Raw genomic sequence first — 19469 nt, 5'->3', positions numbered from 1 at the left:
TTAATGTGAGAGGTAAAATGGCAGCCTTATCGTTTTAACTCAGACATCGTTAAAGCAGTTCTAAAGGGGAGAATGCTTAGAATCTGAAGCACAATTATGTAAAAAATAATAATCACTTGACTCTAAATTAAGGAAGAATTACCTAATTACTGAATTTTCTTTGTTTTTGTAGGGTATATTTAGAAATTTTGATGATGCCTTTCTGCCAGTTCTGAAGCCCCATTTAGAACGTTTGGTTGCAGATTCTCATGAAAGTACCCAGCGATGTGTTGCAGAAATTATAGCTGGTTTAATCCGAGGTTCTAAGCATTGGACATTTGAAAAGGTGATGTAATTTTATAGTATATGTTTATATAGAATTCTTACCACAATTGTTATTGATACCTAAAAGTGAAATGATATTGATCCATAAAATGTGGTATATATTGGTTTGAGCATGTGCTAAAAACTTGCGATCAATAGACAACATTCAATTGTCATTAAAAATTGGAGTTATTTGCTAAAATAGTGGAGGAGAGTCAGGATATATCATAGAAAAAGAAAAGAATTCTGGTTTCTCTTAAAAGTAGGAAAATCTTGGAGACTGTTCATATTATTGTATTTCCATCATTTAGCTAGTGCTGCATATGGGCTTCTCCTTTCATGAAGCCTCTCTTGCCTCCCAAATCCTTTCTGTAAGCATCTTTGCTCCTCTGTATTACCCTTCCCAAATTGCTAACAGTTTGAGTCCTTTTTTAGAATATCACTCTTTTAATTGTAAGAGTTAGTTGCACACCCTGCCCTAAGGTTAATTGGTTAAGAAAATGCACTAGACTGAAAAGAACATGATCAAATATAAAGAATGCTTAAATATGAGATAGGCCACTGTTTCTTCAAAGAGAACATATTTGTTTGGGGCCATCTTTAGGAGTGTTAAACATGTTGCACATGTCTTTGTCCTATCTTTACTAGAGCACTTTGTGGTGGTGGGGGGGCGGGCAGTACTATGGATTGGACCTATGGTCCAAGCCCTTTCTGTTTTTAAATTTTCAGACAGGGTCTCTCTAAGTTGCCCAGGCTGACCTTGTGCTTGTGATCCTCTTGCTTCAGCCTCCCAAGTAGCTGGAATTATAGACATGCACCACCATGTCCAGTTTGAGCCACTTTTGAGTTACCTATTTTCCAAATCACATCTCATCCTTCTTTTAAAAAATTGCCTGATGCTTTTGGCAGAAATTTTATCTCAAACCCTCCCTTCCTGTTTGTCTTAAAAAACAAACAAACAAACAGAAAAAACCAACTTTTTAGTCCAGCCAAACATGGTGGCACATGCTTGTAATCTCAGTGACTTGAGAGGATGAGGCAGGAGGATTATAAATTTGAGGTCAGCCTCAGCAAATTTAGTGATGCTGTAAGCAAATTGGTGAGACCCTGTTTCAAAATAAAAAGGGCTGGCTATCTCATTAATAGAGCATCCCTAGTTTCAATACTCTATACTACAAATAATTTTTTTTAAATAATAAAAGGAAGATCTCAGCCCCTCACCCCCAGATTAATCATAATCTGCATTTTTATCAAGACACAGTTGGGATTCTCATTAACTTTTGAGAAGCACACACATTTATATTCAGTCTCTGTACAACGAAACAGTTTTTAAAAGGCTATTTATGATAAATACTTGCAATTTGAAGATTATACCCCAGGCTAAATCCTAAATTATATTAAAATGTCATTGCCTTCTATTTTAAGATTCAGTCAAATGGCTTTGATAAACATATAAAAGTTAAAAATTGTGATTTTATTTAGTCCAGTGTACTGTTACTAAAAAATTTAAGAGGACCCCCTCCACCTATTCTCTGAGAAACAAATGTACATCATAAACATGACAGTCCCTGACTTTTAGAATTTTAATCCAGAAGGGGAATAGATACGTAAATAAGTATGTTGTATATAGTGTGGTAAATGTAACATGAAACAGTCTTGGTTTAGGCCTGGAGTGGAGTTTTGGCATCACTATTAAGGCTCCCTTTCACTTTATTTTTTATTTTTGTGATTTATTTATTTATTTATTTTATTGGTTTATACTATTTACACACACATAACAGCAGGATTCATTTTGACATAATTATAAATGCATGGGATATAATTTGCTCCAAATAAAGTCCCCAGCATTTGCCCTTACCCTCCCCTTCTTCCCTCCCCTTGTTTCCTTTTCTCAACTCTACTGATCTATTTATTTATCTTTTTTTGTGTGGGGGGGAGTAAAATTAGTATCTTGTGGATATGCATAATGATAAGTATAGTATATTCATATATGTACATTGGGAAGTTAGGTCAGATTCATTCCACTGTTTTTCCCTTATTCTGTCTCCACCCTCCTCCTCAATCCCCTTCTTCTTCTCCCTGATCTTTTATTTTCACCCCACCCTCCTCACCCACCCCATTTTTTTCCCCTATATTTTTCCTTCTAAAAAGAGGACTGCTCAGTAGGACAGATTTTATAAGGAACCATATGAAGTTTCTCCTCTTTTTCCTGTATAGTGTTTTGGGGAGAAATTTTGACTTGTACCTAAATATATACAATGAGAAAATGCTGAATTGCTTTCTTGGATTATTTGTATTTTCTAGAAAATAATTTAAATGATCTATCAGTTTGTGCGTTTCCAGGAAGAGTTATTTAAGAAAAATGTTCTGAGTATTGCTCACTTTTACCCGTGTGTTTTGTTTTGAGTAGGTGGAGAAGCTTTGGGAGCTTCTGTGCCCTCTGCTTAGAACAGCTTTGTCCAACATTACAGTAGAAACTTATAATGACTGGGGAACTTGCATAGCAACATCCTGTGTAAGTTCTCCTGCTTCCTTGTCATGCTTGCATAACTGCTTAGATTTTTTTATGCTCTGTGTCCAAATGTAAACCTCATTATGCTACCTGAATCTTAAATCTTGTTCATAGGTTTCTCATCCTCCAAAGGATTTTGGTATTTTCTCTACTTATAGTATTTTTATTTTTTTATCTTCTCTACTTATAGTATTTTTATTACAGTGCTGGGTTGGAACCCAGGCGTTTGTGCATGCTAGACAAGTGTTGTACCATTGACCTATCTCCCTGGCCATTTTTGTTTTTTAACATTTTATTTTGAGACAGGGTCTCACTAGTTTGCCCAAGCTGGCCTTGAATTTGCAATCTTCTTACCTCTGCCTCCTAACAGCTGGGTGGCACTCCACCTAGCAGAATGCATTTTTAATTTGTCAAGTCAAATCACATATTTGAAATGTAGTTGATATATACTAAAATTCACACACTACAAGGTTATAGGTGTTATTTCTGACTCCATGTATGTTCATAGCTCAGCATACTTCAATTTAACAATTTGTACCTATTAACATGAGCTATGAGAAGAACTACATTTGTTTGTTTGTTTGTTTTAATGGATAGCATGCCTTTATTTTTATTTTTATTCTAATTTGTTATATATAACAGCAGAACGCATTACAATTCATATTATATGTATAGAGCACAATTTTTCATATCTCTGGTTGGTTGTACACAAAGTAGAGTCACACCATTCGTGTCTTTATACATGTACAAAGGGTAATGATGTCCATCTCATTCCACCGACTGTCTTACCCCTATGCCCCTCCCTTCTCCTCCCTCCCCTTTAGCTTGAGTTTATTTTATTTACTTATTTTTATGTAGTGCTGAGGATCAATCCCACTGCCTCACATGTGCAAGGCAAGCACTCTGCCCCTGAGCTACAGCCCCAGCCCCAGCCCCTAGCCCCTACATTTGTATTTGATCAGTTTTAGTTTTAATCCTGTATGTTTATGCATTTTTAATATTTCTAAGATAACTAGATAACAATTTATTTATAAAATTATAGGTCCTGTGTTTAATTATTACTTTATATCTTCTACACAGGAAAGCAGAGATCCTCGGAAACTTCATTGGCTTTTTGAGCTCTTATTGGAATCACCATTGAGTGGTGAAGGAGGATCCTTTGTAGATGCATGGTAAATAAAAAGAAGACTTAGTTAATACCAAAGATTTTGTGTTAGTGAATTGTCTATGGTCCTAAGTAGTAGACGAAGTAATTACTTTCTTCTGGATGACAGTGTGATACAGTTCATCATAACTTGTAATACTTACTTAATCTATTTCTCAGTTAGGAACAAGTAGGAAAAATGTAGGCAACCCAAGCATTTCCAGTGTATGGCAGATATAGCCTCTCACTGTCATATCTTCTAATAGGATTGTTTTTTTTTTTTTTTCCTTGACAGTTAACTAACTTCTTTATCACATCTTATTTTTCACTTCTCTTGTTAAGAAAAATATAAAGAAAAGTGGCTGAGGATATAGCTTAGTGGTAGAGTGCTTGCCTAACTGCGCAAGTTCAATCCCCAGCACTGTAAACATAATAAATAAAAAAATAAAAATAAAGAAGAGAGTAATCTGGGCTTGAATTGTAGCTCAGTGGTAGAGCACTTGATTCGCACGCATGAGACCCTGGGTTCAATCCTCAGCACCACATAAAATAAATAAACATAAAGATATTGTATCCATCTACAATTTTTTTAAAAAGAGAGTAATCATGCCAGGCACAGTGGTACATGCCTGTAATCCTAGTGAACTAGGGAGGGTGAGGCAGGAGGGTCATAAGTTTAAAGCCAGCCTAAGCAATTTAGTGAGACCCTGTCTCAAAAAGTAAAAAGGGCTGGGGATGTGGCTCAGTAGCTCAGTAGTTAAGTACCCCCTGGAGCCCCCACCCTGCATAAAAGGAGAGTAATCATTTCAAGGAAAACTGCACAATTTGGTAGGCCATGTGAAACTGGAGAAAGATAGTTGACAATAGAAAAAAAAAGTCAACAAATCTCATTAAAACAAAGAATAGATATTTGGTTTGTGAAAAACCTTGAATGATAATTCTTTTTTCCAGTAGTACAGAGGATTGAACCCAGAGGCACTTTACCACTGAGGTACATCCTAGTGCTCATGCGCTCTCCCCACCCTCTTTTTGTCTTGAGATAGATTATGCTAAATTGCCCAGGCTAGCTCTTCATACAATCCTTCAGCCTCAGCCTCCTAAGTAGCTGGGATGCCCAGCTTGAATTCTAATTTTTAAAGATTCTCCAGGGTTTGTTTTTTGTTTGTGTTTCTTTTTGTTTTTATACCAGGGATTGAACCAAGGGTACTTCCACAGAGCCACAATCCTGGCCCTTTTTTTATATAGAGACAGGTCTTGCTGAGTTGCTTAGAGCCTTACTAAGTGCTGAGGCTGACTTTGAATTTGCAATTCTCCTGCCTCAGCCTCCCAAGCTGTAGGCTTTACGGGCATGTAGCACCACGCCCAGTCAAGAGTTTTTTTCCCCAGTTGTATAGTAGTGGAAATTAAATGTGATATAGAAAAAAATGATGTAGGCAATGTAAAAATAACAATAACAAAAAAAACTTCATAAAGATGGCATTTTTAAAATATAGATTTGTCGTTATCTATTAAGTGATTTCATGGAAGGAGTTTTATGTGAAATCCAGACATTGTTTATCTTTATTGTTGGTATGTAAATGCAGAAAGGGGCAGTAACACAATGCTTCTCTCCTTTAATTTTAGTCGACTTTATGTACTACAAGGTGGCCTTGCCCAGCAAGAGTGGAGAGTGCCTGAATTATTGCACAGACTACTGAAGTACTTGGAACCCAAACTCACCCAGGTTTACAAAAATGTCAGGGAAAGAATAGGGAGGTAGGTATTATTTTCTCAGTGGTACAGCATTACTCCTGAGTTCTTTTTGTTAAGTTTTAATATCTAACAATACATGCTCATTATTTCCTGGTGAGTTTCATTGTTTCTTCTTCCTCAAATTTTGTTTACTGTTATGTTGTGGGAAACAAGACAAAGCACTCTTGAATATAAACTAGGAAGGCAGTCTGATCAGAGGCCAAAGGTCAACAATCACAGTACCCTGTGTTTAACACATAGAGACAATCTGAGACGATCTCCAGGAATTATCTTGGGAAAATTAATTTTGGTTGGGTCACAATTTTTGAACATCAGTTTGTTAATATGGGATGTCTTATTATTATGTAATTCATTTAACAGTGTGCTGACCTACATATTCATGATAGATGTTTCTTTGCCAAATACTGCGCCAACAACATCCCCTTGTATTCCTGAGTTTACTGCTCGAATTTTAGAGAAATTAAAACCCCTTATGGATGTGGATGAAGAAATTCAGAACCATGTTATGGAAGAAAATGGAATTGGTGAAGAAGATGAACGAACTCAGGGCATTAAACTCTTAAAAACTAGTGAGTAGCTAAAGTTTCTAGAAATTCATTTGAAAACACGTTTATTTTGATTCTCCTTTGGAATTTTTCCCCACTATTTTTTATTTGCTAAAATATGCATGGTGTGAAATTTATGTATTTAAGCATACATTGGCATGAAGTGTATTCACACTGTTGTGTAACTATCACCACTATCTGTCTCCACAATGCTTTTTATTATGTAAAACTGAAACTGAGTTCCCATTTTAAAAAAAAAAAGCACTTCTCATTCTTCCTCCCGTAACTCCTACCCACCATCATTTTACTCTGTCTCTATGAGTTTGCCTTATGCTAGGTAGCTCATATCATACAATATTAAATCAGACAATATTGGTTCTTTTAGATCTGGTGTATTTCATGTTGCACAGTATTTTATGGCTAATCCATGTTGTAGCATGAATTAAAAAATGGATTCCTACTATTTTCTTCATACATTTGTCTGTTAATAGGAATATGGGTTGTTTTCTACCTTTAACTATCATGAGTAATGTTACTTTCAGTGTTGGTATGTAAACTATCTTTGTTAGTTTCTGCTTTCAGTTTTTTTGAGGGTATACCTAAAAGTGGAATTACTGGACTTTATGATACTACTCTTTATCTCTTTGAATGTCAAACTGCTTTCTACAACAGCTGTACCATTTCACTTTGCAGTCATCAAATGCACAAGGGTTCTGATTTCTCCATATCCTTGCCAACACTTGTTATTTTCTGGGTTTGTCTAGACCCCTCTGCCCACTTTTCTATATAGCCATAATAATGGGAACAAAGAGATAGCTATCATCTTTTCTAGTTTTGATTTACATTTACCTAATAAGTGATGTTGAACATCATTTTCTGTATTTATTGGCCATTTGTATATTTTTTTGGAGGAATGTTAGCTGATGTTCTTTGCCCACTTTTAGGTCGTTTTGTTACTGGTTGCTATTTACCTGTAGGGTTTTTTTTTTTTTTTTGTTTTTTTTTTGTGTGTGTGTGTGGTGCTGGGGATTGAACCCAGAGCATTGTGCATGTAAGGCAAGCACTCTACCAACTGAGCTATATCCCCGGCCCTTACCTGTAGTTTTTTCCTTTGTTGTTTTAGGTGCTGGGAAATGAACTAGGAACAGTTGACCACTGAGCTAGCCTGTCCTTTTTTATTTTTTATTCTGAGATTGTCTCACTAAATTGATGAGGCTGAAATCTTTCTGCTTCTGAGTTGCTGGAATGTACAGACAGGCATGCACCACCATACCCAGCATCTTGTACTTCTTTTAATTCTGGATATCAGTACTTTATTGGGTAGACAGTTCATAAATACTGTGTTTCTTTTTCTTTTTGGTACCAGGGATTGAATCCAAGGGCACTTGACCACTGAGCATTATCTCCTTTTTATTTTTTATTTTGACACAGGTCTCACTAAATTGCTTAGGGCCTTGTTCAATTGCTGAGGCTGGCTTTGAATTTGCAGTCCTTCTGCCTCAGCCTCCCTAGCTGCTGGGATTGGTGTTTTTTTTTGTTTGTTTGTTTGTTTTTTAACTCTCTTGGTAATGTCCTTTGTTGCACAGAGTTCAGGGTTTTTGTTTTGATTTGATACCACGGATTATACCTAGAATCCTTTAGCCACTGACCAACACCCCCCAGCCCTTTTTATTTTTTCAGGCAGGGTCTTAGTAAGTTTTTTAGGGCCTCACTAAGTTGCTAAGGCTGGCTTTGAACTTGCAATTCTCCTCCGCACCCTACTAGATTGCTGAGATTATTAGGTGTGTGCCATGTGCCAGACACAAAAGTTCAGTTTTGATAAGCTCTAATTTATCTGCTTTTTCTTTTGTTTCCTGGGACAACAAGGCCAAAGATAGTTTTGTTTCTTCAGGGTTGTCTTTTGTTTTTGTATCTAAAATACTATCAAGGATTCTTAGTATAAGCCACTTGGTCATTATTTTATCCACTTTAGGATTCTTAAATGCTAGTTTTAATATATTCTGTGTTTTGGGTTGTTAATAATTTGTAGATTGTTTCATTCTGTCTTGAGGAATTGTGTCAGTATGTTGGATTGGTTGATGATCTTTATTATGGGTTGTCATACTCCTGATTGATTAGTGTCTAATATGTGAAGTATCATATGTGATCTCTTTCATAACATGAAAGAGTTGTGGGTGTGGGCATGTAGTACAGTGGTAGAGCGCTTGCCTAGCATGTATGAGGCACTGGGCTCAACATCACATAAAAATAAACAAGTAAAATAAAGTTATCGTGTGCTTCTAGAACTATATATATATATATAAAGAGTTGTCAGAGTGACCATTTGACATTAGCATTAAAATATCACTGACTTTGTGGTCTCTAATTTGATTATAATGACTGATTCTGCATGTTTATTTCCAAATAGTATTGAAGTGGCTGATGGCAAGTGCAGGCAGATCCTTCTCTACAGCAGTCACAGAACAACTTCAGCTTCTGCCATTGTTTTTTAAGGTAAGGTTATGGTTGAAATCAGTACATCCCTTTTGACCTGCAAAAGGAAGCATGCGAGAGTGAGGTTGGGGAGAAAGGTGATTTGAATCAATTTGAAACTTGTGAAAGACTTAAATCATTACATAATTACTAGTACTCATATCTTACCTGGGTATAATAATAGTGAGGATGAGAATCTTCTTTTGTCCATCATGGTAAATGGGGCCTGAGATATAAAGTACCACAGCAGTTTGTTTTCCAGATAGATGAGTTGTATAGCGTTTGAACATAGAGGCATTTAAAAGAAACTTGCTGCTTATTAAACTGTAGGAGGACCACATGAGTAATTTGAAAGGAGATCAGAATTTTCATTTTGAACATGTTTGAGATGTTTATTTTGTGATGATGCTTGTAAGTGAAGATAATGTTTGGGCACTTGGAGTTCAGGTATAAACATAGTTGTAGCTCAATGGAAGAGCACTTACCTAGCATATGTGAGGCACTGGGTTCGATTCTCAGCACCATATACAAATAAATAAAATAAACAACTAGCTGTCCATCAACAACTAAAAACTATTTAATCAATCAATCAATCCACCCATCCATCCATTACACTGAATGAGATATCGACTAATTGGTGTAAATGGAAAAAAGATGGAATGAGTCTTCACAAACATGGAGAAAGTTCAATTTAAGTATGCCCCGTAACTTATTTAAAAATCAGTTATGCTTGTGTGATTATGGGTAGCCAACATATATTTCAGAGGAGAGACCAGTGAATGATAGCTGAACACATGGCTTCTCCGTCTGCTTTTTTTTAATGTAAATGAGTTTAAGGAAATTTTCAGTAATTATATATAAACTTCCTTCTCTCTCTCTCTCTCTCTCTCTCTCTCTTTTGGAGCAGGGGGAGTCCAGGTATTGAACTCAGGGGCACTCAACCACAGAGCCACATCCCCAGCCTTATTTTGTATTTTATTTAGAAACAGGGTCTCACTGAGTTGGTTAGTGCCTTGCCATTGCTGAGGCTGTCTTTAAACTCAAGATCCTCCTGTCTCAGTCTCCCAAGCTGCTGGGATTATAGCTGTTGTGCAACTGTACCTGGCCAGCCGGACTGCCTGCCCCTCTTTCCCTCCCTACCTCCTCCTTTCCCTCCCCTTCTCCACCCCCCCCCCCACTTTATAAAAGTTAAATGTTTATTAAGGGAAAATTTGGAAAGCTGAAGGGAAAAATAAATAAACTACCATCTATCATTAATTATTCCCCTACTTTTTTTTTTATTTTATAGAAGTAATATATGCTGCTGGGCATGGGGGCATGTGCCTGTAATCCCAGCAGCTCGGGAGGCTGAGGCAGTGGGATAGAGAGTTCAAAACCAGCCTGAGCAAAAGCGAGGCACTAAGCAACTCAGTGAGACCTATCTTTAAATAAAATACAAAATAGGGCTGGGGGTGTGACTTATTGGTCGAGTACCCTTGAGTTTAATCCCAGTACCCCCCAAAGTAGTACATGCTTATTTTAAAAAGTCTAGAATATAAAGATGGGCCAAACTCTTTAAATTGTGTGTCTATACCTCAAAGAAAGCTGATATGCAATTTTTTATTTGTATTTCTCCAGATGGTATTTTTGTATACAGTTTTTTAAAAAATAAGATCATGCAGTTGTTCTTTAGCTTCCCTTTTTTTGTACCTAAACTATATAGTATATGCTTTCCCAGATGAATAAGTAGATATTTTATACTTTCTTATGTATCTCATAAAACTTAATACCCAATTTACCCTAAAGTAGTTTGTACTTGGTTTTATTGCTGTTACTCACTACGTAGGCAGCCAGAGGTGGAGAGTGTAGTGTTTAACAGCATGAACTCTGGACCCAGGCAGACTTGGCTGATGAATTAATTCTGTAACCATAAGAAAGTAACTTAATCCCTCAGAACATTTTTTTCTGCTCATATGTAAAAAGGGAGTAATAAAAATCACTCACCTCTAGGGGTGTTATGAAAATTAAGTGAGTTTGTAATAAGTATTCCTCACTACCCAAATTGAGAAGTGAGTGGCAGAATTAAATGACAGGAGTGCCATGTCATCTCAAATTTTCTGTTCCTTGCATTGCTGTTAGCAAATGCCAAAGAGTTCAGATGAAATATGATAGTGCACTAATCTGTTGGATCTAAACAAAGAGTAAGGGATACCTAGGTGTGCAAAGTATTTAAGAGTTGTGTCAGGCACAAGATTAACATGAGAGTGCTCTTATTGGTTAGTGATTTGAAATAAATGACTTTTTACATAATATGTGTGCTATACTTTTATTTTTGGAAGATAAGTCACCATACGTGAAAACATGATACCAATTCCATTTTGACAAACATGGTACATAGGCTGTTTTATTTAAAATGTTTATTTCATCCCAGATAAAGCAGTTTTATATTCATCAAAATTAAGAACTCTTTGAAATACGTATATATCAAAGTAAAAGTTTGAATATTTTTTCCATTTTCATTTTAAAACCTTTATATATCTTAAGATGTTAAGGAAAAAGGAACTTATAAGACTGTCTTTTAATTTTTAAAGTGATAATATTAGTATCCCTCATAGAATTGTCACAGGATGAAGTGAAATAATTCCTATAAAGCAGAGAGCTCAGTTTGAAGTACATACTTATATTGCTATGTCAGTATTATTTAACTGAATCTTAATTTGATTCCCAGTACCACAAAAGAAAAAACAATTCCTCTACTGTAGAATAATAGTTTTGCATATGTCAGATGTAGAAAAAATTGCAAATATTGTGATAATTGGTGTACATTTACTTTTCATGGATAGCATTTCTTTGGGAAAATTATTTTGCCCGAAAATTGTAGAAAAAGAGCCTGTAATCCTTTGTTAGCTAAATGGGCAATAGTTTCTTAGGGCTAACAGTTTACCGTCATTTTTTGGTTTTTGATTCCCCCCCCCCCATGGTACTGGGATTAAACCATTACCAGAATCAGTGCTCTACTACTGAGATATATCCCCCAGCCATTTAAAATTTTGAAACAGGCTCTTGCTTTATTACCCAGACTGGCCTCAGACTTGCAGTTCTCCAGTGTCATTTATTTTGTAAGTTTTAAATAATTTAACGTTCCAGACTTTTGCTAGTTCAAAAAATTTTTTTAAATAGCTTTTGGGTTTTTTTTATCACTTTTATATTTTTATTGCTTACATTTGTATTTGCTTTTTATTTTATACCAGCTAAGTATCCCTAGTTTGAAAACCAAAAATGTTCCCAAATCCAAAACTTTTTTGAGTTGTCACAAGTGGAAAATTTCACGTCACCTCATGTGTTGATGGGTCAAAGACCGGCACATAGTTTATTCAGCATCCTCAAGGGAAGCAGCTCTTTCAGCTGCTATAGCCAAACTTCATTTCATGCAAGGCATTATTTAAAATATTGTGTAAATTACCCTGGACTATGTGTATATGAGGTATATATGAAACAAAAATGAATTTCATAGTTATACTTGGGTCCCATCTCCAGGATAACACATAATGTGTATGTAGATATTCCAAAATTTTAAAACATTTCAGGCCCCAAGCATATCACAAAAGTGATACTCCACATGTATACAAGTGTTTTTGACCTCCACTTTTTTCCATTGATCTATTTCTCTTCCTCTGCCAATTACTGAGGTTTTTCTCTGGTAATATCTTGATATCTAGTTCACATTTATCTGTTCTTCCTCTCACCTTTCTCAAAATTAGTATATTGTTCAAAATGTCTTCACATTTACTCTGTTTTTAAATACTGTAGTATGAAGATATATATAAATGGTACAGCAGTTGTTCATAAGAACTTGTATTCTCATGCCCCTTTCCCCTTCTACTAGTCTTTGGAGTCACCGCTTTTAAGCCTTTGTGCACTTGTCTGTAAAGAAGTACTGTTACTGCTTTTTCTTGATTAACCAAATTAAGACATGATGGTGTGGTTGAATTACAAGGCTGTTATATGTTTCCTTGTCAAAATCTTATTTATTTATTTTTTGCTTTTTTGGGGGGAGTGGTACTGGGGATTAAATTCAAGAGCACTCAATCATTGAGCCACATCCCCAGCCCTATTTTGTATTTTATTTAGAGACAGGGTCTCATTGAGAGGCTTAGTGCCTCACTTTTGCTGAGGCTGACTTTGAATTCTCTATCCTCCTGCCTTAGCCTCTCAAAGTGTTGGGATTACATGTGTGGGCCACCTTGCCTGGCTTTTATATGTGGTGCTGAGGATCAAACCCAGTGCCTCACACATGATACGCAAGTGTTCTACCACTGAGCTACAACCTCAGCCCCTTAAGGTGCTTTTTATTTGCTGTTTTTAAAATTTGTTTTAGGGACAACTTCTTCAGTAACTGATGTTAAAGAATATACTTCTGGAGAACATAGCATCCCTATTTGTTTTAATGAAGAAATCAGATTTGTTTTGTACCATATACTGTTTAATGCCATTTTTATGTTATATATGGTTTTTTTTGTTTGTTTGTTTGTTTTGGGTGGTGCTCAGTATCAAATCTGGATCTCATATATGGTAGGGAAGCACTTCTCCAGTAACTGTCCTCAGCCCAAATCCCTTATATTTTGAGGGGTATTTAAAAAATATGGCTTTAAAGTTTTATTTATTTCTTATTTGTCTAGGAAAGCCTTGTTTTAATAAAATTGATTTCCATCAAACCCTGTACAAATTGTCATAGTGGATTCATATATTTAGGATTGTTCCTAGACTGCCTTCACAGGATTTTTGCTGAAGGCAGGCCAAGAGTGGTCAGATAGCAGTGGTGGGAAATGAAGAATGTGATTGGATGTGGGTGGGGGTTCTTACTCAACTGAATTAGTGGGAGTCTGCTAAAATTAGACACTGTAGGCCAGAAAGTGGAGACCATGGATGGAGCCTATTCAGAAAGAGGGCTTCAAAGAGCCTAAAACTTGTCAAGGAGAGGCTTCCTACATGGTCAAATTCCTGTTTGTTATAGACATGCAAAAAAATTTGATAATCCTGAACTTTGCCTGTTTCTCCTAAATTGATATAATCCCTGGTATGTTTGATGAAAATTATTTATTTTCACAAATTAAAACCATACTGTATAATTTTTCATTTTTCACCCATCCTAATTGTGAAAAAAATCTAGTGTTGGTTACCAAATGGTGTGAATCTCTGAAGAAATCAGCAATAAAGAAGAGCATGGGGCAATGTCTAGCAAAAGCACACGCAATGCATTTTCATCATTTCTGATGTCAATGAACTTCTATTCTTCTATACAAAGGTGTACCAATAAAGATGTGAAATGACTAGGCACAAAGACATGGTAAAACGTCTGGAAACAGTTCTAGTGTCTTATTGCCTCTGGATAGGACCTGGTGAAATGAACTGTGGAACATCCTTTTAGGTGGACACAATATCTTATGTGGTGCTAAGGATCGAACACAGTGCCTCGTGTACTAGGCAAGCACTCTACCACTGAGCCATAATCCCAGCCCATGGAATATCCTTTTGTTTAGATATCCTACAATTTGAATTATTCCATAGCAATAGGAATGAATACACAGAATAGTAATTTTTAATAATACAGAAAATCAGGTGTGGTTTCTAAATATAAAACAACCAGGTCTTAGAGAAATGACTCATTTCATGTTTGGAGCAAGAAATGCACATGGTAAATCTAGGTCATCTTGCTATATCAGAAACCAAGATTCTTGTATTGAGGACTCAGGACCCAATTTGAGTTTTTTTTTTTTTTAATGTTTTTAATATTTATTTTTTAGTTTTTTTTGGCGGACACAACATCTTTGTTTGTATGTGGTGCTGAGGATCGAACCCAGGCCGCACGCATGCCAGGCGAGCACGATACCGCTTGAGCCACATCCCCAGCCCTGAGGTTTTTGGTAGTGAAAAGGGAAATGAGCACCAGTGTACAGAGTAACTAAAGTGAACTAAAGCCATCAAATTTATTGAAATTAATTGATTCATAATACTTTTTTTTAAAAACTGTTGTTCACATTTGTAGGACAAATAGGAAATAATTATTCAGAATAAGGGAAACCTTTTCTATTTATGTGTGTTTTAGGTAATAAGGAGGAATGACTATCACCATTTTGCAAACCTATACTTCTTTTATAATGGTTCATCACAAAAAGAAAATTAAATATCTGTGAAGAAACATCGCTTAATGTTGTGCCCAAACTTCAGTAAAATCAAACGTCAAGATCCAGTGGGTCATTTACAGGACTTATTAGAGCCAGCATGTGCCAATACGGGAGTACAGTTAGAGAAGGCCACAGTGGGATAAATTACAAAACAGGATATCAAGAAATTTTAAATGAGAGCTTTAAAACATTTCAGCTAGCCAGGAACAGTGGCACATACGTGCAATCCCAGCAAAGAGGGAGGCTGAGGTAGGAGGGTCGTAAGTTTAAGGCCAGCCTCAGCAATTTAGTGAGATCCTGACTTAAAAAATAAAAAGTAGAAAGAACTGGGGATATAGATATATAAAAAGAACCTCTGGGTTCAAAACTATACCTCTCCCAACCCCCAGAAAAAAATCCAGCTAAACACAGTGTGTGACCAATGGTTCCAGAAAGCCAATTGTAATAACATTGATACTACAATGGGGTGTGCGTGTTGGGGGGGGGGGAGGTAGTTTGACCACTACCAAATATTTTATGAATAGTTTTATGTATGATTATGTACTTAACAGGTCTCTTTTTTACAGAGATGTTTCAGAGATAACATAATGAAATATTTATGGATGAAGAATATCTGGGGTTTGCATCCCATAATTTACTTGGGAGAAGGAGAGCCAGAGGGAGGAAAAAAATGAAAAAAAAAAAAAAGATTAGTCATGAGTTTGTCTTTGTTGAAATAATTAGTTTATGGGGAGTTCATTATACTAGACTCTTTAGTTTTGGGTATGTTTGAAATTTTTCCATAGAAGTTGTTAAAATGTAATTTTGGTATATAGAATGCCTTTGTTTTTATTGGCAGTTATTGTTCAATTTATGTTGTTATTGTTGTTCTCTAGATTGCCCCCGTGGAAAATGACAATAGCTATGATGAACTGAAAAGAGATGCAAAACTTTGTTTATCACTAATGTCTCAGGGGTTGCTTTACCCTCATCAAGTGCCTTTGGTACTTCAGGTGCTAAACCAAGTAAGACTGTTTAACTACAATATTCATATCTTTAGGATCCTAGTTTACCATTCCAGTATCAGCTGTAGTATACACAGTAACTTATTTTTTTTCCTTTCATTTTGATTTTCATTTTAGTATAAGAAGCAATATGTGTTGACCAAAGAAACAGATCTGTATTCTATACCTAGCTCTTCTTTTACCTTGGTCAAATCACACAAGCCAAAAGTTACCTATATACACAAAGAACTAACTATTGAACTTCATTGAATATGAAATGCTTATGAGGAATGGGAGTAGTGATTCCCTTTTGCCATTTCCCCTTTATTTTATTCACTTTTATTTTCTGGTCTATGCTAGAGACCTATAGTGGTTGGATATATTTCTGACTGCAATTAGTATACTGTATGTTCAGTTTTGTCTAGGGTAATATATGTGTTATATAATATAAAAATGAACATGCTCATAGTTTTTAGATTTTTAGTTTACTTGCCACTGAAAAGTATTTTCAACAGACTAAAATGGTCCATAATTTTTGTAGTGGAATTTAGTTGTTCTTAATCTTATTTGCTTTTAGATGCTAACTGCCACTGAGAGTAAAATAATGTGCATTTCTTAGAAGAATTTATAGTCATTAATTGTAAATAATTCTCCTAAAGTTGACTTATACCTTTGTGTTCATTTACTGTTACTCAGTCATCATACATTCTGAATAACTACCTGAAATAGAACAACTTTTTATACAGAAGGAAATATTAGATAAACTTGCCCTAACTATACTGTGAAAGTAGAATTAAATTAGAATATTATGTTATTTATAGGCATCTCATACTCCTGTTAGTACTATTATCATTATTTATATGTTTTTCTCACTCACAGACAGCAAGAAGCAGTTCTTGGCATGCGAGATATACAGTACTGACCTACCTCCAGACCATGGTGTTTTATAACCTCTTTATTTTCCTAAACAATGAAGATGCAGTTAAAGACATCAGGTGGCTTGTTATAAACCTTTTGGAGGATGAGCAATTAGAGGTAAAATTTATGTTACAACCAATTAAAATTAAAGAACCCATCATGGTGTTTCTTTGCAGAAATATTTGTACCTTATAAGATATAAATTATTAAAAGTAACTTGAATTTTAACAGATCTATGTGAGTACTCTAATTGATTAGTAACCTAATCATGATTTTCTGTGGTTCAAATGGGAAAATAAAATACTGGACATACTTTTAATGTGTCTTCTCTTTGGAACTGTGCAAATAATATTTACAAACCGCAGTGTTTTCTATGTATTAGGGAATGATAATCACCCCACATAGTGATTTTTAAGAGATTAATGGAAACATGCATGAAAGCAATTTGAAGAGAGTACAAGCCTGCACTTTCACTCTCAAATGTGTAGTTGTCCAGTAAACTGAAGATAGAACTGCTGTCCTTTTTTGGTTTTTCTTTGATAAAGACATTCAAGTCAACTTTTATGGTGACTTAATTAATGTTTGGTATAAAAAGATAGTTTTAGTTCAAATAGCCTAATATAAGGAAAGCATGTTGTAATAAGTGTGGAATAAGACACTTTTGGGGGCTAATGTACCTCAGAGGTAAAGTGCTTGCCTACTAGCATGCCCAAGACCCTGGATTCAACCCTTAATACCACCCAAAAAAAGAGGGAAAATATGTATATACACGCATATACATGGAGTGTGTGTGTGTGTATGTGTGTATTCATTTCTTGGGGAAAATGTAATTGAATTTTTGTGAAAATTTTACTTCTTTTATGGACTTAAAACAGTAGTATACTTTATTTTATATATTTATTTTTGAGCACTCAGAATAAATTATATCCATAAGTGCTGAGAGCCACTGGCACCAAGGCCAAATTTGGGGGCCAACAGAGGTGAGGTAAAGAACCTCAACCCCCCACTGGCACCAATGCCAAATTTGGGGGCCAACAGAGGTGAGGCAAAGACCCTCACCCCCCCGCTGGTGCAAAGGCCTATCCACAAGTATGGCTGTATGCTGAACCAGTAATCAAATGATGGGTATGGTCCAATTGCAATGGTACCAACCTAAGACAGGAGGCTGACGCCTTGAGGTCAGCTCATCCTTAGGTCAGCTCATCCGATGACAGGTAAGGACCATATGTAGAATTGGACAACCTAAGACAGGCACGGTCCCTTAACTACATGCTTGGTGTTTAATTAAACAGAAGGGGGGAGATGCTGAGAGCCATAGCTGGCATTTTTGCCAGTACGATTGGTGAGGAGTGGTGAGAGGTGATGCCAGCAAGCCATTGAGATGATGATGGATATGTTAAGTTGTGTATTCAATTGTATATTAGACCCCTGCTGTCCACCTCAGGCCCTGGCTACTTTGGATTCCTGGGGAGTTCCAGTTGGTTGGGGAAGTGCTGGAGGAGGGATTTTCCAGTTGGTGTGGTGTGTCCAGGGAGAAGGCTGCGTGTGTGGCGTTCGTGGGAGTTCGGAAATAAAGTTTGTTCCTGCTTGAGTGGCTCGTGATTTGTGCCCAGCCAGACTACGGCACATAAGAAAATGGGAATGGAAATTTCTCTACATCCCTAAATGAGCCCAACTAGCTTTCTCATCTTTTGGGAATGCATGTTGTTTAGTCTAAGAAACTAACAGACTGGTTATAACAATGCTGAGAGGTTTCGGTGAAAATATTTAAATTTCTAATGTTTTTTTTTCCTCTTATGTTTTTTAAAAAAGTTAAGTTAAAGGAATGGAAATGAAAAATTAGAAATCTCAAGTTGTTTCATAACTTCAGTTTTGTTGTTATTGTTTTTGGTACCAAGGATTGAACTCTGAGTGGGCACTCAACCAAGGAGCCACATCCCCAGCCCTATTTTGTATTTTGTTTAGAGACAGGGTCTTACTGAGTTGCTTAGAGCCTCACTTTTGCTGAGGCTGGCTTTGAACTCTCTGTCCCTTGCCTTAGTCTCCAGAGCTACTGGGATTACAGGTGTGTGCCACCACGCCTGGCATAACTTCAGATTTTAGAGTATGTATTAGTCAACTTTCTGTCATATTAACAAATACCCAAAACAATGGACTTATCAAGGTAAAGTTTTGTTTTGACTTACTGTTTTAGAGGTTTGTTTCAGTCCATGATCTGTTGGCCCTTTTGCTTTAGGCCTCTGGCAGGGCAGTACATCATGGAAGAAATGTGGTAGAGCAAAACTACTAATCTCATCTTTACAAAGTGAAAAAAGAAGGAGCTTAAGTCCCACTATGTCCCCTGTGACATCTCCAATGACTTAAAGACATCCCACTAAGGTTCTACTACCTTCCAATAGGGCCAAGTGCTTTTTGGAATGTTTTGTTCTCCTCCCTCCCTCCCTCCCTCCCTCTCTCTCTCTCTCTCTCTCTCTCTCTCTCTCTCTCTCTCTCTCTCCTTCCCTTCCTTCCTCCCTCCCTCCCTTCCCACGGAGCCACACCCCCATCCCTTTTTGTTTTGAGTCAGGGCCTTGCTAAATTGTTGAGGCTGCCTTTGAACTCAGGATCCTCCTGCCTCAGTCTCCCTAGTCTCTGGGATTACAGGCATGTGCCACTGTGCCCGGCAGTGTCAACCTT

At 36.4% G+C, this 19469-nt stretch overlaps 1 protein-coding gene across 2 annotated transcripts in view; it reads left to right on the top strand.

Annotated features, from left to right (window-relative positions):
• Nucleotides 1–19469, top strand: part of Psme4 (proteasome activator subunit 4) — a 99451-nt gene that overhangs the window by 74101 nt on the left and 5881 nt on the right. For both annotated transcript variants that reach the window (XM_026399930.2, XM_077792083.1), the window contains 8 exons: nt 173–325; nt 2714–2818; nt 3896–3987; nt 5583–5714; nt 6072–6280; nt 8664–8749; nt 15768–15896; nt 16755–16910. In XM_026399930.2, the coding sequence (XP_026255715.2) occupies nt 173–325; nt 2714–2818; nt 3896–3987; nt 5583–5714; nt 6072–6280; nt 8664–8749; nt 15768–15896; nt 16755–16910 (1062 nt within the window). The remainder of the gene's footprint in view (nt 1–172; nt 326–2713; nt 2819–3895; nt 3988–5582; nt 5715–6071; nt 6281–8663; nt 8750–15767; nt 15897–16754; nt 16911–19469) is intronic.

This window comes from Urocitellus parryii, chromosome 12 (genome assembly GCF_045843805.1).
Source record: "Urocitellus parryii isolate mUroPar1 chromosome 12, mUroPar1.hap1, whole genome shotgun sequence".
In the NCBI taxonomy this organism is placed as follows: Eukaryota; Metazoa; Chordata; class Mammalia; order Rodentia; family Sciuridae; genus Urocitellus; species Urocitellus parryii.
This window is presented reverse-complemented; position numbering and strand designations above follow the sequence as displayed.